We start from the raw sequence: 22,635 nt of genomic DNA, 5'->3' as shown, positions 1-22,635 counted from the left end.
CATCTTTGGACATAAAGCTGGTAAGATTAGGGTTGCTTACAAGTGTTTCCACTTTAGGTGGAAATTATGTGTTAACATCTGAATTCCCAGGAAAGGTTAGAAGTGGCAAGCAGCCACTTGAAAGCTACTTTACTATGCACAGTGCTTTCCTACTTTGAAATCTTCCTTCTATTGACGTTTTGTGAATGAGGAAACTGACCAAGCAGCAGAAAAAAGGCAAACTCAAATTAAAGTGCTTCCTCTCAATTGAACAAGCCATGCCACTCCCTCATCAATGAAAAAATGTAAAAATGAATATATCCCAAGCATCTACCACCCTCATCCTAAATATTTCAAGTTCTACCACTAGGTACACAGAGGAGTTACTGTGCATGGATTTCTAGTATTAATAATAGCAAAGGAGAGTGAGCAACGGTGCTAGCTTTTGCTTCCACACATAAATAGCAGAAAAATAAGACTTATGAAAGGCAAGAGAGCAACAAATAACCAAAACTGCCCAGAGTTTCTTCTTCTTACTATATGGTCATTTATCTCCATTAAAAATCACTCGGAAGTCAGATTTTATTAGGAAAAACGTAAAATATTTTATTCAAAGGAAAATACAATGTCCTGCTGTGATCAGTTCCTTCAGGCCTCAACAATTCTTGTACCATTCATCTCCAGAGCATTCAGAACTCTGAGTTTAAAGACTCCTTGGGAAATCAAAACCATAATGCAGAGGTAGATGGTTCCTGATGGCACAAACCAACTCCTGTGTTCTGCAAGTAGGGTTACTGAGGCCCAACACCATTAGGTGATGTTACAGATTGAATTGTGTCTCCCAAAATGCATATGTTGAAGTCCTAACTCCACCACCTCAGGATATGATGGTATTTGAAATCGAATTTTTTTCAGAGGTAATTAAGTGAGGTCATTGGACCCTAATCCAATATGACTGGTGTCCTTATAAGAAAAGGAAATTTGGACAAAGGCACAGAGAGAAGATGATGTGAAGACACAGGGAAAAGACAGCCATCTATTCACCAAGAAAGGCTTGAAACAAATCCTTTCTTCATGGCCATCAGAAGGTGGGCCCTGACACCTTGACCTCGGACTTCTAGCCTCCGGAACCATGAGATGCTGTTTGAGCCACTCAGTCTGTGGTACTGTGTTATGGCAGCCCTAGCAAACTAGCATGGTGATGAAAAACAGTCAGGATCAAAACCCAGCTTTCCAGACTCTAATATGAGGCTTTCTAACTCACTACACTGTCTTGCAATTTAGCTCTCTGTTTTCACTCAAAGTTCTCTCCCATAAAAATCTTACCACTTGTTCAACTTGTTAAAGACCATGTTAATATATACTGTTCATGCTGGCCTCTTGTGAGCTACACTTCCACATCACAAAAAGACATTTTTGTATAGATGTCTCATGAACTCAAGCCCCAATGTGTAAAACCCCAATCAACTACTCCACAAAGTTAGTATGGACACTGTTTTATAATCTAAGAAAGTCTAGGTCCAAGATTCAAGTCCTTGGACAAGTCATCTAACCTCTCTGAGCCTCAATTCCATATTAGTAATACGAATTCACAAACAATATAAATTCTACACCCCCCAAAAAAGAACCTTCAAAAGGCTAATGTGAAGGTTAAATTGGATAATAGCCCTTTCAAACTGCAAAGTATTAAAAGCAATTCTCCATGCAATCAAAAACTATTTCTCTCTCTGGCACCATTGTTTTTACTCATTCAAACTCAAAACCATTGATATTTCCCTCTCAAATTGCCTATAACTAATAATTCACCTAGGTTTGGCATTTCTTTCTCAGCAACATCATTTTTTGTCACTGCTTTCTAATAAATCCTCATGATTTCAAATCTGCACTGCTCTGAATGACTGATTTATCAGCTTCTGGCTTCCTCCTTATCTAATCTATATCACATCCTAATATCAGATTTATCCTCCTAATACACTCAGCTCAAAAGTCTTCAGAGGCTCTCTAACCCACAGAACCAGGTCCCACCTACAGAGCCCTGCATTCTATGACAGGACCGCAGCCGGGGGGCCAGCTCCTAAGCTTATCTCAAGGTTTACCATGTGCCCAAGGGCCTTGCCTCATACCCAGCCAGTATGAACAGACAGATCATCAAAAACTTTCATATAACCCTACTTGCTTCTTCCCTTGAGCTTCCCACTGATGGACCCAACTGTCAAAGCGGGATCCTCTAATATCATTAGGAACTTCCTCTTAACCTTGAATCTGGGAAGGCACCATTAACAAGGTTAGGCTGGTTAATTCTAGTGCACACCCCACATGCTAAGGAGCATGCCTGCTGCCCAGTATCATTTTCCTTCTGCTTCTCTCTTGGCCCAGCAACTCTTTGCCCCTCTCCTACTCTTTAACATTGAGGGTCTACCATAATCAAATTCACAGCTCAATGGGAACCCATTGCTCCATCTCAGCCAGTGGTTTCCAATCCCATCAGACCAAATACAAATATTTTATTCCTGGAATAAACCTCACTTGAGAGTGATATATTATCATTTTTATATATTACTGGATTCAAGAGGAAATGCCAGGTAGGCAGAAGGATGTGTGAGAATGGAAACAAAGACAGGGTCTTAGCTAAAGAGAGGCATGTGTAGGTCATCATGTTATAGCTGCTATTTAATTCATGAATAAAATCACATGGGAAAGAGTGCTGATTAGAGAAAAGAAGGCCCCTTCCCTGTCCTAAAACTCCATAATATTTAGAAAAGGAGACAACACAGAGAGAGAGAAAAGCTACCCACTTGGAAAATCTGGTGTTAGCTAAACAGGAATGATAGAAACTAAACTGAAGTGGTATGAAAAGGAGAATGAAAGGTGAGAAAGTGAAACAGAAAGTAGACTTCTTGGGAGTTCCCTGGTGGCCTAGTGGTTAGAATACCAGGCTTTCACTGCTGTGGTCCAGATTCAATCCCTGGTCAGGAAAACAAATCAGACCAGTGACAGATTACATTTATTTCATCAATATCTTAACAATACTATTGAAGTAAATCTCTGTTATTTATCTTGCTGTGGAGCAGCAGAAAAGTAACTGTGGTTCCTTCAATGCAAAAATAAACTGAAGTCTTATTTCAAGATTTGTACTTTTAAAAATGTAGTAGAGGTGAAGTTATTAATACTAAAATTTCTGAAAGTGAACTGAAAAGATCCCACTAATAAAAGAAGGTATTTCATTCTCTTGAAGTAGAGAAACTATGCCGGAAGTAATAAAGCAAAAGATAGAGCAATTTCATCTCATAAAAATTTAAAATTTATATGTATCAAATAACTGTTAAAAAGACTTTTTAGAAAAATGACAGAATGGAAGAAAATATTACAACATACATGATGCTGATATATAAAGAGCATCTATAAATCAGTAAGAAAAAACAATAGAAAATATATTAAAGAACAGGAACAAAAATCAAGAAAGAAGAAATACAAAAGACTAACAAGGTGGCATGATCCCCTCATTTTTAAGAACTTTCCTTAAAAGTCATGAATATAGAGTAACTCTAGATTAATATGTGCGTGGAGCTCTGCAAACAAAATCAGACGTGTAAGATTCCTCAGTTAGTGACAGTCTCACCATCAATGCACAGCAGTTTTTTTCTCCACACCTGAGTATATAGCAGGATAGTTTTATTTTATTTAACATGAATTGCTATGATCGTAAGAGGTACTGATTTTTAAATTTCAGTTTACACATTCCAATTAGAAATATAACTATGTAATTTAGAAACGCAGCATATTCAGAGGTGCATAATAGGTAAACACCTATGGGCATCATGCAAACACAAAAGCAAAGATAACAAGAGAAAATGCCTACCTTCCCTGATAGCTGTGAAAGGTGTACCTTCTTCTTCTTGCAGCCTGATCACCTTCAGGGCTACCAACTTTCCATTTACCCTGGAGAAACAAAACAAAAGATGAGAAGCAAATCCGTGAAAATATGTTCCCGTTATGGTTCTAATTGTCTTCCTTACAATTTATATTTTATGCATTTTTGCACTGAAAATGTCAGGACTCAATTATGCCACCACAACAAGATTAATTTCAGTAAGGCTGGGAATCCTGTATCATCATCATAAATAGTCACACTTTAAATATTCACATTTTAAATATTCGCACTTGCATAGTCCAAGATTTAACTGAAGTTTTCTGTGATTCACTCTATGTTCTTCCCAAAATGAAACTAGTGCTTAACAAAAACACCATGTTCGATCAATTATTCACAGATTAATTAAAACTCAAGTCGTCAAAATAACACTCTCCCTTTGTTTCTCCAATAGCGCCTCTGTTTCTTTTGCTGAAATGTCTTTATCTTCAGTCTTAAGTTGAAGTCATTCAATCCCCAAGGACGGAAACCTGACACTCAGTCTTCTTCCTTCTCTCTTCCCTCTTCTTTCTCTGTCTGTCTCTGTCTGTCTCTCTCTCAACATCACCCATTCCTCCCTTTTTCACTATTTTTTTTTTTACTAGAGCCTCCTAAAATTACATTTGTCTGATTGTGTTTTATAATGCAGTATACCATCAAAATAAAAGTTAAGAATATTTTACTATTACAAAATTACACAAGACCTATCCAAAGCAGATGTTTCTTCTAGACACATTCCAAATGTGTATCAGCTCTAATTAAAAGTAAGATTACGCTAGGCAGATAACTTTTTATCCAATCTATTCTGTTAATAAAATAAAGACATGATTATCTATATTGGTCTTCTAGTTGCCTGCTCTACTTTCTACCTTGACTAGGCTTACCAACATACTTCCTTAATTAAAATAAGTAAAAGAAACACAAAGCATTTAATGAAAAGTAAATCTCCCCGCCAGTTCCCACCCTCTGAGGTCACCACTTACCTCAGAGAGGTAACTTAGCTTAACGTATATACTTAACACACACACAAATGGTAATATGGCATACAGGGTACAGTGTATATTATTTTTATCACTCGATATACTTTGGTGACTTCCTCATAAATTCATAGAAAATTGTCTCTTGCTTTTCAAAGACCACAGGGTGTTCCTTTGTATGAGTGTAGTATGCTTAATTTAACGCCAGTCCTCTACTGATAGGCATTTAGCAGGTTCCCAATTTTTGGCCATAAAACAATGATATAATAAATATTCTTGGACATAATTTCATCCATGTAAAAATACATCTGTAAGACAAATTCCTAAAAGTAAAATGTGGATGGACCTAGAGTCTGTCATACAGAGTGAAGTAAGTCAGAAAGAGAAAAACAAATATCGTATGCTAACACATATATATGGAATCTAAAAACAAAAACAAAAGGTCACAAAGAACCTAGGGGCAGGACAGGAATAAAGACGCAGACCTATTAGAGAATGGACTTGAGGACACGAGGAGGGGGAAGGGTAAGCTGGGACGAAGTGAGAGAGTAGCATGTACATATATACACTACCAAATATAAAACAGATAGCTAGTGGGAAGCAGCCGCATAGCACAGGGAGATCAGCTCAGTGCTTTGTGACCACCTAGAGGGGTGGGATAGGGAGGGTGGGAGGGAGGGAGACGCAAGAGGGAAGAGATATGGGGATATATGTATATGTATAGCTGATTCACTTTGTTATAAAGTAGAAACTAACACACCATTGTAAAGCAATTATACTCCAATAAAGATGTTGGGAAAAAAAAACAAAGTAGGGTGTGGACAGCCAAGAAAAAAAAAAATGTGTATCTCTAAATTCCAACTCTGATGACACTGAGAAATTATCCTACGTACAGGTTGTACCAATTTATACAACCTATAGAAGATAGGAGCTCCTGTTTCCCCTTTACCAGTATATACTATGTTATCAACCATTGATTTTGCCAATCTGATAGGTGAAAAATGGTTTCTTACTGCAATTTAAATTGCAACCAAAAATCTTTAGAGGCTATGGAATCAGCAAAGGAGAGCTCGTGTGGCCCAGAGAATACAGTGCCTGAGTCTGAAATAAAGAATTTGAATGTCTCTTTGTAAAGAACTGCAACCAATTGGTCTGTTTTCGATTAAAAAAAAAAAAAAAAAAAAAAAAACAACAAAAAACTGCCACAGGCACAAAGGTCAAGGGAATCATCACAGCCCAACCATCCTAGTGGCATCCCTCATCAAACGGATTGTTGAAATATATTATTGGTTACAGTAGTCAAAGGACATCCAGTTATAACGCTCCACAATGTGCCGTCTCCTCAAGACTAGGAGTCATGTTTATTTTCCCTTGTGTCTCTCAGCTGGGAGGACAGGCCTGCCGCTTTTCTGCTCTGCAACTCTCCTCTCCTGAGTACATCACCTTGATTTTCTTCTAATCCTGATTATGCTCTAGGTACCCAGGTGCAAGCAAAAAATTAATATTCACATGGGGTTCAACTGGTGAGTGTGACTTGTGCTGGCCATTTTGCCCTTTATGACTAAGGGAGGCCTCTGGCAGGGCTTGGGGCTGGGATGCAGTCAGTACTCACATCTGCACAGATTTTCTCAGCCCAGCTGAGCTCGTCACTGGCTCCCTGAGGAGGCAGGAACTGATTCCAGAAACTGCTTGGAATTTTGCCTTCATTTATCGATATTCTCCCCTCACCCATAAAAAACACATACAAACTTCTTCCCACAAAGCTTTTCCCTTTCCCTTGAGATCGCTGGCTTGCATATACCGTGAACTGAATTCTAGAATACAGGAATTTGTGATTTTGGAAGGCTATCTGCTTAAAACACACTCTGAGACCATGAAGCTATGAGTCCCGTGTAACACACTGAAAGGAGAAGAGCCTTTAATTGAACCAGCCCTCATGCTTTAAATGCAACTAGAGAAGGAACACCTTTAAGCAATCTCGTAGGCTAGTGTGCATTATTTTTGTGGCGAAAAAAATTTTGAACATATTTACTATGATAAACTGCATAAAAGAATAAGATCCAAGTTAATGGGATCCTGATTCTGAAGCACAACTCTCCGCGAGTTAAAACCTCCAACTATCAATTTCTTATAGTTACGATAATCACAGCAGTTAAAGGCATTTAGATTTTATGTATTACATCATATGAAACTAAAAAATTCCTTAAAATTTATACTAGATTATTAGCTCCAGGAGAATACAGAAAAGGAACTCTTTTTCCGTTTTGTTAACTGTTACATGCCCAATGCCTAAAACTGTCTGGCACAGAGTAGACTCTCAAAATACTTTTTTTTTTTTTTTTTTTTTGGCGGTACGTGGGCCTCTCACTGTTGTGGCCTCTACCGTTGCGGAGCACAGGCTCCGGACGCACAGGCTCAGTGGCCATGGCTCACGGGCCTAGCCGCTCCGTGGTATGTGGGATCTTCCCGGACCGGGGCACGAACCCGTGTCCCCTGCATCGGCAAGCAGACTTTCAACCACTGCGCCACCAGGGAAGCCCTCAAAATACTTTATTGACTGAATATTAATAATGTTAATATACTGATATTTCTTTCCTCATACCTATAAGTATCTCAAGAATAAAGTATAAAATTATTATTTTCAATAATTTCAAAAATATAAAATTTATAAAAAGATTTCAATATCTTCTTTCATGTTTATTTGTTTTTTTTTTTCAAATTAAAGGTTCAGTCTCTTTGTTTTTGATGATGCATGAAGATATAGAAAGTTTTCATTTCCTTAAGATTTTAGAATTTATAGAATGCTTTGTTAATTAACCTTTTTCACCCAACAGACATGTTTCAGAACCCTCACTATCTTTAATAATCTGAGCCCAGACTAGTAACCAGTATTTCCCTCTTCTCCAACTGCTTCATTGGTTTCCCGTTAAGAACCATATTGATTATCAAATAGCCTCTAACCTAAGAGTCATTGTGACTCTCTCTTTTCTTAATTAGTTTTTCTCTACATGTCTAGACACTCACCAACTACTGAATCCCTCAGTTATAAAGTCTAGAAAAAACATAAGTCACTGGCTCCACTTTTGGAAAAGGTACCTTTTGAAAAAATAACATTACACATTTTCTAATATTCTACCTTTGGGGCATATTTTTTTAACTTTAGTACCGACTGAAACACTTCAAATTCTAAGTGACGAACTCTAACAAAATGTCATTTTCTTAGAGATATCAAAAGAAGATACCTATTATTCTATGAAAAACAAAATAAACATGGTATCTAATAATTACCTTGTATGGTTTAAACTATTTTATTAACTATTCAAAACACATACTTCAAACATTGAAGTTCTTTAGAATAATTACAAAATTCAAATTGAATCAATAAATTAGAGCTGTTTACTGGAAAACACTGAAGATTTCTCTTTAACAAGTTTTATTAATTAAATCAAAGGCTAATGAATAGAAGGTAACCAAGGCTTGATTGGCAATGGAAACATTAATTCAGGTAAATAATATAGCAAAAACAATGCTTTCAATTGTGTTAATATCACCACAGAACTTTCTATTGGAGATATTGCCAGGTTTGTGTCTAGTTATTCTAAGCTATCTAGGGAGCTGTTTTAATTTCAGAGATTCTTTACTATTTTCTAATTCTTCCAACCACTGCCTTTCCCAGCGTGTCCTCACTGTGAAGCTCACTTCAGGCCCAAGGACAAGTGACACTGCTTTAGTCCACATGTCACACAGGAACAGCTGTCAACTGCATCAGGAGGAAAAGCCAGGGGAACGTCCGAGCACAGAGCTATCCATGCACAGACATGGAGAGGCTGGCTGTCCTGGCAAAGCCACACTAGAGTGGATCCAGCTTTCAAACCGGTCCTAACCACAGATCCAAATCTCTGCCAACTTCAGAAATTCTGTCCACAAATCTATGTGCCCTAAGTTTGTAAATAATAAAATGATCTTGTGTGGATTACGCACGATTGAGAAGTTTTGAATAAGGAGCACAGCCTATTCATTTTTTCATGCATTTGTTACTTTAACATTTTGTGAACCCTATAAAGGAAAACTCCCCACTTAGGGTAAACTTGCCCGGCTCAAAAGACGATGCACAAAGAGAATTTCCTTACAGACAGTCCTCAAAGGAAAGCCTAAAGGTTTTCTATCACATTAGTTACCTCAAATTCATAAGATAACTTAGTACAATAAAACAAAATAACAAATATTATCTAGGTCATCTTTGAAAATAGTGTTCATGTGCTTACACCTAGAAGAAATTATGTGTAGAGGACATAAAGGAAATTAAGGCAATACACCTAAAATAAATTTAATATACTCTGGTAAATTTAATATATTCTGCCTCTCTCTTCCATTATGATTTTGTCTCAAGAGAAACTGCTATGGAAAACAATACTGAGTGCAGGGAGATACAATGCTTTTGTTTCCTTACTGTATTGGTTTAGAAGCAATACAAGGAAATGTAGTTACTACTGAGGGAGTGACAATGGCAAGGCGGAGTACGTCAAGGACAATATTTTGAGCTGAACTTATAAATTTTTGGCAAAGTCATTAAAAACATTTTAAAGGTTTTACCATTAGTGTTTCTTTTATTAATTCCCTCTTAGGACACTGTTGGAACGCTGACTATACTGTCTCACATACACACTTCAAAAATTAAAAACAACTAAATATTCATGGCCTTGCTATTTCCACCTAAATTCAATTTATATTCAGGTATAAATGAGAAATCATCTCAATACTATTTAACCTTTGATATTCTGAAATATTCTAAAAGTGTTATCTACAATACTTTATTCTGGAAAAGTAAATTTAGAATTTCAAGGTAAGTTGTCAGTAATCACACCTCACCCTAATTTTTTTTTTTTTTTTTTTTTTTGCGGTACGCGGGTCTCTCACTGTTGTGGCCTCTCCTGTTGTGGAGCACAGGCTCCGGACGCGCAGGCTCAGCGGCCATGGCTCACGGGCCCAGCCACTTCGCGGCATGTGGGATCTTCCCGGACCAGGGCACGAACCTGCGTCCCCTGCATTGGCAGGCGGACTCTCAACCACTGCGCCACCAGGGAAGCCCTCACCCTAATCTTTATCAATATAATGCAGAGAGAAGAGGAAAAAGACTAATGCCATTTCTGTTAAATTAATTTCTTTAAAAAAAAAATCCAAATATTTATAAGAGAATAGCATAATGGCTACTTATTAGGATGTGATTAATAATGCAAAAAGTCTAATGATTTAACGTACTGAGAAAAAGGGTGTGCTCAACCAACAATTATTATGAGTTTGTACATTTGACAAAATATTGATAATGATGTTTTATTAAATGTAAAACCTCATAATACTTTGAAACATAAAATTAGAGGAATATATATTGTTCATGGGAGAAAATAAAATAATTACATTTCAATAATTTAAAACTTGTACCTTTCCAAAAATAAAATCTGTCAATAAAGGATTTGAGGGTCGTATTACCTTAAAAAGTAGAAGTAACCTCAGTGATCATTCAAGCTCCTGAACAGACAACAAAATCCTGACTGGCTTGATTGTCTTTGTCCTCCCACTCCCTGGAGCAAAGTAGCTCCTCAAAAGACTTTGGTGGAACTCAACTCCTCTAAAACACCCAAATTACTTAGTCCTTTTTTATGCTGAGCCGAAATTTGCTTCCTGTAACTTCTACTCTCTGATTCCAGGTCTGAGTCCACCAAGACTAAACTAAATGCTCTTCCACAAGACAGCCCTGCCCTTAATTAAGTTTTAATATCCTGCCTCCTAGTCAACAAATACTAATTGAGAGACTGTGATTTTGTGCTTGGGATAAAGAATAAACAACCCAGACATGGTCCCTGCACTTAAGTCTCACCGAGGAGACAGACGTAAAACATGTAACTACAAAGACGGCTGACATACACCAAAGGGAGACAGGAGGTGCTCGCTCTTCAAACACGGGACAATTTAAGCATCACTAAACTAATACCTGTGATTGAAAGGAATTAAATATGTTTAAATCAATAAGTTTATAATGAGACTTTAAAAGAAACTCATGAGTCACATTTGGAGAGTACTACGGAACCATCTCATTAGTTTAAAAACTGTTAAAGAGAATATGTCAAGCATTTACCTTCCCTTTTCATATACTTTTGCATACACTGTACCTCAGTGTAAACAGATAGTTCATAAGTGAAGTTTCTCTGCATAGATGCACTGCATGTAACAAATGAAGAGGGAATGACAGAATTTGAATATCACCATTAATGGATGCTAAAGTCACAAAAAGAAGCTACCAGATATTATGTGCCCCCTGATGGAAGCATTCATCCCCCTCAATGGAATCAATCCAACTGGAATCTGACCACATCCAAATCTAACTACTTATTTCAAGGAGATAAGGGAACAAGTTAAATAACACCATTGGGATATAATCAGAAAACTCCGGACTATAGGAAACCATAGGGAAATGAACCTGTTTCTTCAACAAATGAATTTCAAGAAAAAAAGGAGGGGAGAACCCATAGATTAAAAGAGAGAGATGAACTAATGGCAATTAATTGCAATGTATGGACCCGATTTTATCTTGATTCCAACAAAGTTTATTTTAACACTGACTATATATTTGATGATAAAGAAATCGTTAAATTTTTTACATGTGATAATGGCATTATGGTTCGGTGTTTTAAAATAGAGGCCTTATCTGTTAAAGAAAAAATTATAAAATGAAATAATATGATGTTTGGGGTTTGTTTCAAAATAATTGGAAGGAATGAATACAGATGAAACAAGATTAGACACAGGTTGTCAGTGTTGGAAACTGATGGGAGTTTATCAAAACTCCATAAGAAGTTCTTTAAAAATTAAAAAACATACCCAATACAAGTTGGGATAAATGCAATGAAGGAAAATCACAGCATGCCATAAAAAAGATAAAGAAACTATTTTAATGATACTAATGAACTTATTTACAAAACAGAAATAGACTCACCGACACAGAAAACAAACTTATGGTTACCAAAGGGGAAGCGGGGGTGGACAGGGATAAATTAGGAGTTTGGCATTAACATATACACACTACTATGTATAAAATAGATAACCAACAAGGACCTACTGTATAACACAGGGAACTATATTCAATATCTTATAATAACCTATAATGGAAAAGAATCTGAAAAAGAATATATATACGTGTGTACAACTGAGTATCTTTGCTGTACACCCGAAACATTGTAAGTCAACTATACTTCAATTAAAAAAAAAAAAAGAAGAACCTATTTTAGATTAGACAGGGAAGGATTCTCTGAAAATGTGACATTTAAGCTGAAACAAGAAATATAGAAGAGTAAGCAAAGAACATTCCAGGCAGATGGAACAACCTGTACAAAAGCCCAGGGGCAGAGAACACAATGTGTTAAACAAAGCTATAAGAAAGAAAGAGTGGCTGGAGCTTGTTGGCCGGCAGGGGGTAGGAGAGGGGGACGTGCAGAGAGAGACAGGAGAGCCAGATCATGCAGGCCCTTAAGGGCCACAGAAAGGACTGATTTAAAAAAAAATCACCGGGAAATCTTAAGAAAGGGGATAATATGATTAAATTGTGTGTCTGCAGCTCCCTCACTATCGTGTAGAGAACAGCCTGAAGGAGCACAATGGTGGGAGCAGGGAGGGCGGTCAGGCAGCTACTACAGTGGTCCAGGGGAAAGATGGTGGTCACAAAGTACCAGGGTATTGATAAGAGCAATGGGGAAAAGGAAAACAATATTCTGAAGACAGAATCAAGAGACTGTTAGGATAAACTGAATTGGGCATAGGGCAAGTGGTAAAGGATGACTCCAAACGTCCTGACTTTCGTTTCTGTGTGGATGGAGGCACGTGTACTGACTCAAGGGAAACTAAAGAAGAAGAGATTTAGACAGAGAATCAAGAGTCCTATTTGGGAGGATCTTAGTCTAGACATAGAAGTTTAGGCTAGACATAAAAACCTGTGAGCCATTTGGAGGACTTCAAGGGAAGCAATAACTTCAAGAGAGAGCCAATTTTCTGTTAAAGCAGAAGTAAACACTCAGAAGAAAGTCGAACACACGTAAGCATTTGTAAATCAGAAAACAGTATTCTAGATCTAGATCTAGACAACATAAAAAGAGCCTGAAGGACATGGGGACGGGACAGAGTAGGAGATACAGTGCGAAATACGGGGGTGAGGTCTGAAAGATAATAAACCACCAGGGCGTTTTATACCATGCCTGTGGTAAACAGTGGTGCGAGGCAGAGGAGATTCCATCCTGACAGCCTCTGGAAGCAGGTAGAGTAGGGAATGCTGTTTTGGCTGCCCTCTGCGGGCATCAGGCAAGGCCTGGAGCTGGCACCTGCCTCTGTGGCTGCACAGAAACCAAGGTACAGGTTCTCACCCCTGACTACATCTTTAAATCAACTGGAAAGCTTTAAAACATACCCATGCCTGGCTCCACCCCTGATTTAGTTGGTGCAGTGTGGGGTCCTAGCATCCGTATTTTTTTAAAAACATCCTGGGTGACTGTAAAGTGTAACCAGGGTTGAGAACCACTGTGTTAAATAAGCCTTCAGGTTCCGACATCATGTGCTCGTTGTCTTTCTTCCTTTGTCTGGTCTCTCCAACACTGAAGTCTCCTTTTTCTCGGTAAACGTTCAAATTTTTTCAACTATTTTGAGCGCCCTCACAGTCCTAGTTGCAAGCCTTTGGTAAGTCGGGGCTGATTAACCCCTTGTGAAATGTGCTTGCCAAGGTGTACACACTACCAGATGTGGTCTGATAAGTGCTGAGTGGACTGGGAGACTACCCTGCCCCATTCCAGAAACTCGACTGGTACTCATTTGGCCTCAGCGTGTATTCGCCTGTGATCAGCACAAAACACTATTAACTCATGGATCTTGCCAACAATTACAACCCCTGAGTTTTCTTCATGGGCCCCGCAATCACACCATCTCTAACTTGCCCTAGGCCTAATAATTCACTTTTTAAACATAATTTCAGGAGTTTGATTTATTCCTAATAAGATTCCAACTTGTCAGCAGCAACCAACTGCTCCAACCTCTCCTGTCTAAATTCTAATCTTGTTTCTGACAAGCACTGGCTAACTATCCTTCTGTGTGTCCTTCTCTGAGGTAGCATAGAAACACTGAACAGGATGAGGTCCAGGGCAGTGCTCTTGGACACCACACTCTTGACACATACACCATCCACCTTTGGGGGACGTGGCTTCATTGACTGTCTTCTCTTTCTCTCTCTTTTCCCCCCTCCCTCCTTCCCTTTTCACTTTCAAACTCTCTAATCCAGCCCTTCCTCTCCATGGCCCTCTGTCCCAAACCACTGCACTGACCTTCTGCCTCTACCATTGGACTGTGCTGGAAAATCTGCATGTGGCACACAGTTAGAGCTCCATGGTGAACAAATGAGTCAACCCTTTACCATGTAACAGAGGTACTAAGAAACCCTACCACTCTTACCAACCTGTTTTAAACCCATCACCAGAAACAGCATATCACTCAACTGTCGATGGCTCTCTTACCTACCAGAACATAATCAGAACATTTACCCATGTTTGAAAAACACGCAGATACCCAGCATCTACAGTGTTCCAGTCCACTAGCTTAACAATCTCATCAGAAAGAGGAATTAAGGTTATTTAGGTATGACATAATTTTTTTATGAACTCCTAGATCATTATTTTTCTTCCTATTTTGATTTACTCAGAAATAATCTGAGTGATAATCTGTCCTAAAATTTTCCACTGGAGGAGGGGAAATGAGAAAGGCACGCAGGGAGGAAGCCACACCATTTCCATCTTCTTCGGTGAACATTTGGACATCTCAAGGCTGCTAATGTCTCTACAATTTTTCATAGTTCCTCAAAGATGACTAACAATTATGGGACAATCTCAACTCCCAATTTCTTTAAAAGTCTGTGAAACAGTCGTCTCAGGTCTTAAATCAGAACTCCTTAGAAAAACATAGTACTGTCAGACTTCCTAAGACATTTGATAATTTAATTCACTCCTATGTTTGCTTTGCACTTCAGCGCTTAAAGCAAACTCTCCTTGGTAGCAATGATGTAAGCAAAACAGAAGGTAATTTGTACTGGTTTCTACCCCAATAGCATCTTTTGTGTGTAAACTTCAACCTAAGCTTTTCCTGAGTTACTGATACTTCCTCTCCTTCCCTCACTCAGCTGGATTGTACTGTGGTTATCTGGTCCGATATTTGTTTGCATTTGAGAGACTTTTATCACCCATGTTCATACATTAACCTTCCAGAGTTTTAGTGCAAGGGGTTGTACACATGTCGGTATTCTTCTGGAATACCTCCAGTTACAAGGAACCATTCTGGGGAGAGCAAAAAGTCACATGCATTCAGCCCTTGAGGAGATTACCAGCCAAAGAAGAAATAAGATAGTATCAAACAACTAAAATGCATAATAAACAAAGTTAAGTTTCTTTAAAAAAAAAAAATAAAGATAAGCAAAGTTATCAAAGACAAAGAATGGAAGAATTGTTAACTTATCAAGAAAAGGCAGGAAGCATAGAAAAGATGCCCAGGACACCCATAGATGTAAAGGTGGTTGGTTATACTACCCCTAAAATTACTAGAGAGGAGCCGTATTTATTTGATGAGATGGGAGGGTTTCATAAAAAGTAAGTAGGGCTTCCCTGCTGGCGCAGTGGTTGAGAGTCTGCCTGCCGATGCAGGGGACAAGGGTTCGCGCCCCGGTCCGAGAAGATCCCACATGCCGCAGAGCAGCTGGGCCCGTGAGCCATGGCCGCTGAGCCTGCGCGTCCGAAGCCTGTGCTCCACAACGGGAGAGGCCACGACAGTGACAGGCCCGCGTACCACAAAAAAAAAAGTAAGTAAAATGTAGTTTATTATGAGAAGTTTTTAGAGATTGATTTTTCACACATAGTGAGATTTGAAGCTTCCTGTATTAGTTAGTTCTATAAGTTTTCAGCTGTAACATACAACAATTCATATCCCTAAACATACATCTCTATACACTCATATGCACTGAAAACTAGGAATTAAAGGATAGTGTGAAGGTAAAGAAAAAGAAGAAGTAGGAGAGTTTTTTTGTGTTGTTTTTCTCTAGTCCCGTTTTCAAGCACACTTGTGTGGGGAAACATATTACTGAGGTCTTTGAAAAGGCTGCATTTTATATTTCTAGAGAAATCAAATGTTCTACTTCTGAGGTCAAGTTGCCACTTCAAATAGATTTTTATCTTCAGTAGCTTTTTTTTCCCATAGAAAATGCTTCAAACAAGCAGAAAAGAAATGGATATACTTCTTGATGATATTATCATTTTTCCCTATCTTGGATTACCTATTATCTTCTGGGTAATTCTTACATGCTATATCTTATACTATATCCAAAAATAAAAATAATTCACAATTCTCTGTTTTAAAAGTCTAACTACAGCACCACAATCACAGTGAGTCATTACATGAGCTGGGATTAAAGAAAAGAGGATGAAGTCCGATGCTCAACCTTACAGCATTTCAAGCTTCCTGGTTCAAAGGTATGTTTAAAGCATGATGTTCCCATTTCTCTAGCAGAGTTGTAAATGTTCCCCTTCCTCTAGTAGAGACATACATATTCAGCATCATGAGAGAGAGGTCAAGCTTCCACTCTCAGGAAAAAAGCATCTCCAAATAAGTTAATTGAGATGCACCAAAAAGCATGTCACTGATTCACCAAGAGACTTTGAAGAGTCCCCAAATACTCACTGCCAAGTAATGTTAACCACAGAGATCTTGCATTTTCCATTCAAACACAGCCTCACAAAATCAAGTGAAGTTTGGAACAGCAGGATAAAACAAAGCAGCCCAGGAGAGCCATTAAGGTAGGGGTATTCAGAGTTCAAACCATTCTCAACCCATTCTCCCATTCTAATAAAGATGCACGCACGCGCGCGCGCATACACACACACACCCACCCCACACACACACACCTCCAGTTTATGTTACAAACAGGACAGCAAGCTACCGTTTTCTTTTTTCATTTGGCTGCAATGGCCCATGAAGAATCAACAAAGAAAATTATTATAAATACACAGCAGCTTGGTTAAAGGACTAGGGGACTTAAATCAAGTCATAAGGATTATGAGCGACTTTAATTTGCTCCAATTAAAATATATTACTTTCATAATTATAGAACATGTGTCATTGTTAAATACCTTTTAAATGAAACTTTAAGATAATATCAAGCAAAGCCAAATGTATCTAGTTTGATTTGTCTTTTATGACAAAAAGGACTGGAGAAAAATGCTATAGCATCATGAATTACCTAAAAGACTGTACTCCAAAAATAAAAGTGACACACTAAGGTGGACTGCTTTATATGCAAGCAGAGTGTCAAACTAAAAAATGATTCGATTAACTATAAAGTTGAAAACAATCGACCTACACATGTTGAAGAGCAGGGTTTATATTAACTCATATATAAGTAAAGAGCTGATTACATAAAGAACGACCTTTATAAAAATCATATATAATTGGTATGATAAGACCTATGCTAGTATTACTTCCAAACCCTAGCAATAGAGCCAGAGTACAAATTAGTCAGTCTGATTTGGAGTAAGATGACTTTATACACAGCCAATAAGTTTAAGATCAAGACAGTTGTCTTTAATTCAAAACTAGCACTCATGTTAAATAGCCCTATTGTTAAAGCACCTATAGTGTGGCAGGCCTTCAACAAGGACTTGAGATCACTACAGCACCTCTGTGTGGTAGATACTATGGCTATCTCCACTTTATGAAGAATCTGAGGCACAGTTCTAAATCACACAGCTGGAAGCAGTAGATCCACAGTTTGGTACTAGCAGACTGGGCTTCACAGCCATACTCATAAATTCTCTGTGGAGTAGCAATAATTAAAGTGTGAACCACAGAAGAAAGGTGTGTGGTTCACACCCTCCTATTTCCCCTTCATTCAAAAGAGGCACTCTGCTTATACCAGACACTTGTGATCAAATTACTTACTCTCAAAGCAATGTCATTCTTCTTTGTGTTTTTTAATAATGTTTTATAAAACTCAAAATAAATCAATATATTTTAGAATGGCATTAATAAGTCTTACCCTAATTATAAAAGTAATGCATGCTTATGGCAGAATAGTTGGAAAATACAGAAAAAAAATTATTTTAAAGAAAGTTTTTTATTTTATTTATTTATTTATTTATGGCTGCATTGGGTCTTTGTTGCTGTGCACGGGCTCTCTCTAGTTGCAGCAAGCGGGGGCTACTCTTTGTTGCGGTGCACGGGTTTCTCATTGCACTGGCTTCCCTTGCTGCGGTGCACCGGCTCTAGGTGTGCGGGCTTCAGTAGTTGTAGCACACAGGCTCAGTAGCTGTGGCTTGTGGGCTCTAGAGCGCAGGCTCAGTAGTTGTGGCTCATGGGCTTAGTTGCTCTGCGGCATGTGGAATCTTCGCAGACCAGGGATCAAACCCATGTCCCCTGCCGTGGCAGGTGGATTCTTAACCACTGTGCCACCAGGGAAGTCCCAGAAAAATTTTTACATCAACAATAATCCTACTATTCAGTGATAAATTCTTCAACATATGTATGTATCTTCTAGACTTTTATTCCTATGTGTAGATTTTTATAAATGGTATCCTACCATATTTGGTCATCTACTTTTTTGTTACGGTTTAATAATATATCTTTTTACTGGATGGGCTGAGAAAAGAACCCAGGAAGCCTCAAGTTCAAACAAGCTCACACTTTCCTTTTAAGGAAAATGGCCCCAGGACTTCTTTATTTCATAAAATCTCATGACTCTTGTATTTTGATTTATTGGTGAAAGCAACCCTGCTAGCCAAGTAATAGAGGCCTGAATGTGGAGACAGTATATGGGGCTGACAGCCACAGGGGGGCAGAGGTGGGGTGGCCAGCAGGGCCTATGGGGCACAGGATCTCTGAGTCGCCCTGGCCGGAATTCAGTCTTCTGGGAGTGCTGCAACCCAGTGACAGGAAACAATCACTCAAATCATCTCCAGGATAGACACTCTAGCAGATTTTACTCTATGAACCCAGATACATAACCTTACACTCAAAAAAACTGAAACCCATGATAATCAAATGTATAGCTGAAGAAAGAACTTCATATGTCCTGACTACAAATCTCTACTCCCAAGGGCCATATGTCAAAGTCTCTTCTCACACTTAAAGGGCCTGATGAGAGCATTCCTAAACATTTTCCCCTATCATTACATAGTTAACGTTTGTTAAGCATCTATTAATAGCACTGTAACAGGTGCTGAAGAATAAGTTATATACATACGATAATATGTTACATACATATGAGGTAAAGGAGCTATCAAGCAAGGCAGTAGCTGAATTAGGAAAAAGAAGAAAAAAAATATTCTGACATTTGTTAAAACAGTAAGATTTTATTCAAGACTATTGCAACAGTGGAGACAGATATAGGGCTCAACTCTGAATATCACAAGAACAAGTGGGGATTTATAGCCAAGTAGCAGGTTAGTGGATCATTGGTGGATGGAAAATTACTAAGAAGAGACATCACAGGTAGGGGATTCTTGCTAAACTCACCTAACAAGATTCCTGCTGCATACAGGCCAGAGCCATCAGATATCAAGGACAGGGGGATTTTCTCTAAATTGACTTAGCAGGATTCTTGCTAAAACTGGGTTATGCAAGCCTGGCAAAGGACAGGGGTGGAGGGGTGGGGGTGAGGCAAAGTCAGGGCCTAGTCAAGAAGAGGGCTTAGAGGAGTATAACTGAAGTTTATTCAAAGAGAGTATCTTGTCAGAAGCCAGGAAAGTTTCATAATATGAGTGGGACTTGAAGATGGGATAGGATGTGGACATGTAGAAAGGGGAGGCAAGCTAGTTACATAGAGGGATCTATCATAGACAGAGATGCAGAAGGGGTGGGGACAGGCACATTTAAAGTACAGAGAGTAGAAACTAGGGAAGCAGTAGGACATAAGGAAAGAAAAGTAGACTCGAGAGGGATTTTGATGCCAGGTCCACTACAAAATTGATCCAATAAAGTAATTAGATATTTGATCTTGTTAGACACCAATATTTTCATTACCTGCCTACATTTTTTTTAGGGTAGAGCTTTGAATGAAGCAAAAGCTAATATGTCAACAACGTTCTTTTGAAGCTAAACATACATTTTTATTCCTAATCAACAAAGGTAAATTAACTGAGCTTATAAGTCTACTAACTATAGCTCCATGATATAAGCAGATTAAAGCAGACTATAAAGTGAATATATTTACAAATATAAATTAAAACACACTAAAAATTAATAAATTTCCAGGATTTACATATTATAGTTACATATACATATATAACTATAAAATATTTAGTGGCAAATCTTTACTGTAATGACAAAGAAAGCTGAATACACAATTTGTTAAATCCAATTATGCTACTTCCAGGGCTTTCCAAGCAATAACGTGTGTGTTTAACACATCAAACAGAACATTAGCATCCTTTTTTCTACAGAGCAATTTGTTTTGCTAGGTTTAGGGGTACAAAGTAAGGAAAACTGACACGGTCTTAAAAGGCTATTCAGTCATGCTAACGCTCGGCCACCAAATCTTGTTCCAAGAAATCTAATTTCTACTCAGTGAGACGACATAGTTTAGCCATTTGGGGGAGAAACCATGTTTCATGGCTTTAGTGGAGTCTGGCTTCAATAACTGCACGCATGAATGAATGAAGTCAACTATCTCAAACAAGGACTAAACAAGTAACAGCTAGAGATAGGACAGATTACATCAGCTCTCCCTGATAGAACAATTTCTGGAACTACTAAGAAATCCCCAAACTCAGCTTTCCTAAATGTCTCTCCTTTGTGTTATCAATCTTCTCAGTCCTTATAGAAAGCCGTCTGAAATGATTTTCATTTAAGATCACGGTGAGTGTTAAAGGGTAAAGTCCCTGACTTCAGGGGAAACATACACTCAAAAGCAATTAAATATTTGCTGGGTTTTCACCTAAAATGAGGGATGAATGCAACTGCCATGACTCTTTTCCAACTGAAGCAGATGGGAAATCATCAGTAGTCATCCAATTGAAGAACTCTTCCATAACAGCACCTTATTTACAAATCCTAGCCCAGAACATAAAAGAGACTTTAGCTAGTGTAACATGTTACCTTAAAGTGAGTTTAAAAAATAGTATGTCTGTAAATTGGGTAAATTAAATACATACACCTAAATCTTTCTGTCAAAGAGCTGCAGATATTTGTTCACTTGTAACTATCATTTTCCTCTTTTCTAAGATTTATATTCTTTTCTTGTTTAAAAAAATAGAATGTAGCTATATAAAAAATGCAAGTAAAATGGACCCTAGAAAACTAATGTCCTGTGTCCATGGTAGATAAACAACTTGGTCTGGTTATAACCCATAGGATTGCCTTTCCTTTTTTCTTTGTTTTTAAATACTCAAATATTTAAAGAAAAAATTTTCTTCTTTTTAACCGTGATCTTAAAAATCCAGACCGCTAATTAGTCAGCTGGACTCAGTTTATGAACTTCAGAAAGTGAGAGAACGCAATTAATCATGTATCAGGTAAGCATTCAATCATTATGCTCATAGCTTACTCGTTTTGAGTGACTAAGGAGAAAATATGACCAAATTATATGAGACTTGAAAAAACAGGGAGATTTACTCATTTTGCATATACAGAATGACTCCAACTCTGAAGTACAGTAAGAAAGTGACAGATGAGAAATGGAGACATCCATGTTTTCAGTGCAGCATGTTACTACTCAGGGGTATAAACTTACACCCATCTTTCAACCTGTCAACTCAACTTTCTCCAACTTTCAAAGACAATCTCTGCTACCTCTTTGTATTTTCTTTTTCATATATACACACATATATGAATATCTGTATATTCATATGCTATGTGAATATATATAATACAAAGGAAAGGTTTTGAAAAGTAGAAAGGGAAATAAAACTATACAGGCTGATTAAGTAGCTCCCGACATTGTCTCTACATAGAAATCTGGCCATGTCAGCTTCAATAATTGCATTTGTGATGAACCATCATCCACATAACCATACTAATTAGACAAAATAACTACAGTTGTTCTCTCCAGGTCTTATTAATTAAACAAGCCTTTTTTTTTTAACAGATGGGCCAACGGTAAATTACCTCAGGTCATGTCAACCATCACAAAAATCATTTAAAATTAATGAAGTCATCTGAAAGTTTGTGTGAGTAAATACATACAAACAATATAAAGGAACCTGCTTAGATACAAATCCATAAGGAAGTGACTAAATATAAGAAAAAGGACCATGAAAATTTGACAAGACTTTCAAAGGACATAACAGGTAGAGAGAATCATTTTCTCCTCTTAATTCAACGTTGAATGCTTAACTGCATTTAAAACTGGTGCCGGGAGTATCCTTGGATGGGGGCACAAGGGTACTGAGTTTCTGATTTACTCAAAAACCCATCTGAAAGCATTTTATTTTGTTAAGGTACAATTCTTACTATCATATTAGTTCCTCCATTATTTATGAGAAGGATCAAGGGGTTGTAAATGTACTGGCAGATCAGGAATTACGTTTGCCATATGAATAGAATGAAAGAAGTAGTAAGAGAAATGGGTGCCATCAAATCTTGAGCTGAGGTCCGCAATGAAAAGGTAGCAATGGCAACAGGGTTGTTTCATTAGCTACGTAGGACCCTGGAAAGAATCTAAAAAAGAGTGGATATATACGTATGTATAAGTGATTCACTTTGCTGAAG

The 22,635-nt window shown here is 37.9% G+C and overlaps 1 protein-coding gene across 5 annotated transcripts in view; it reads right to left on the bottom strand.

Annotated features, from left to right (window-relative positions):
• CDK14 (cyclin dependent kinase 14) overlaps positions 1 to 22,635 on the bottom strand; it is a 704,276-nt gene that overhangs the window by 377,878 nt on the left and 303,763 nt on the right. For all 5 annotated transcript variants that reach the window (XM_027102392.1, XM_027102393.1, XM_027102395.1 and 2 more), the window contains one exon: positions 3,839 to 3,918. In XM_027102392.1, the coding sequence (XP_026958193.1) occupies positions 3,839 to 3,918 (80 nt within the window). The remainder of the gene's footprint in view (positions 1 to 3,838; positions 3,919 to 22,635) is intronic.

The sequence above is a fragment of the Aethalodelphis obliquidens genome, unplaced genomic scaffold (genome assembly GCF_003676395.1).
Source record: "Aethalodelphis obliquidens isolate GAN/ISIS:26980383/991018 unplaced genomic scaffold, ASM367639v1 scaffold5, whole genome shotgun sequence".
Taxonomy (NCBI): domain Eukaryota; kingdom Metazoa; phylum Chordata; class Mammalia; order Artiodactyla; family Delphinidae; genus Aethalodelphis; species Aethalodelphis obliquidens.
Note: the sequence above shows the minus strand (reverse complement) of the source record. Positions and strands in the feature narration are given on the sequence as shown.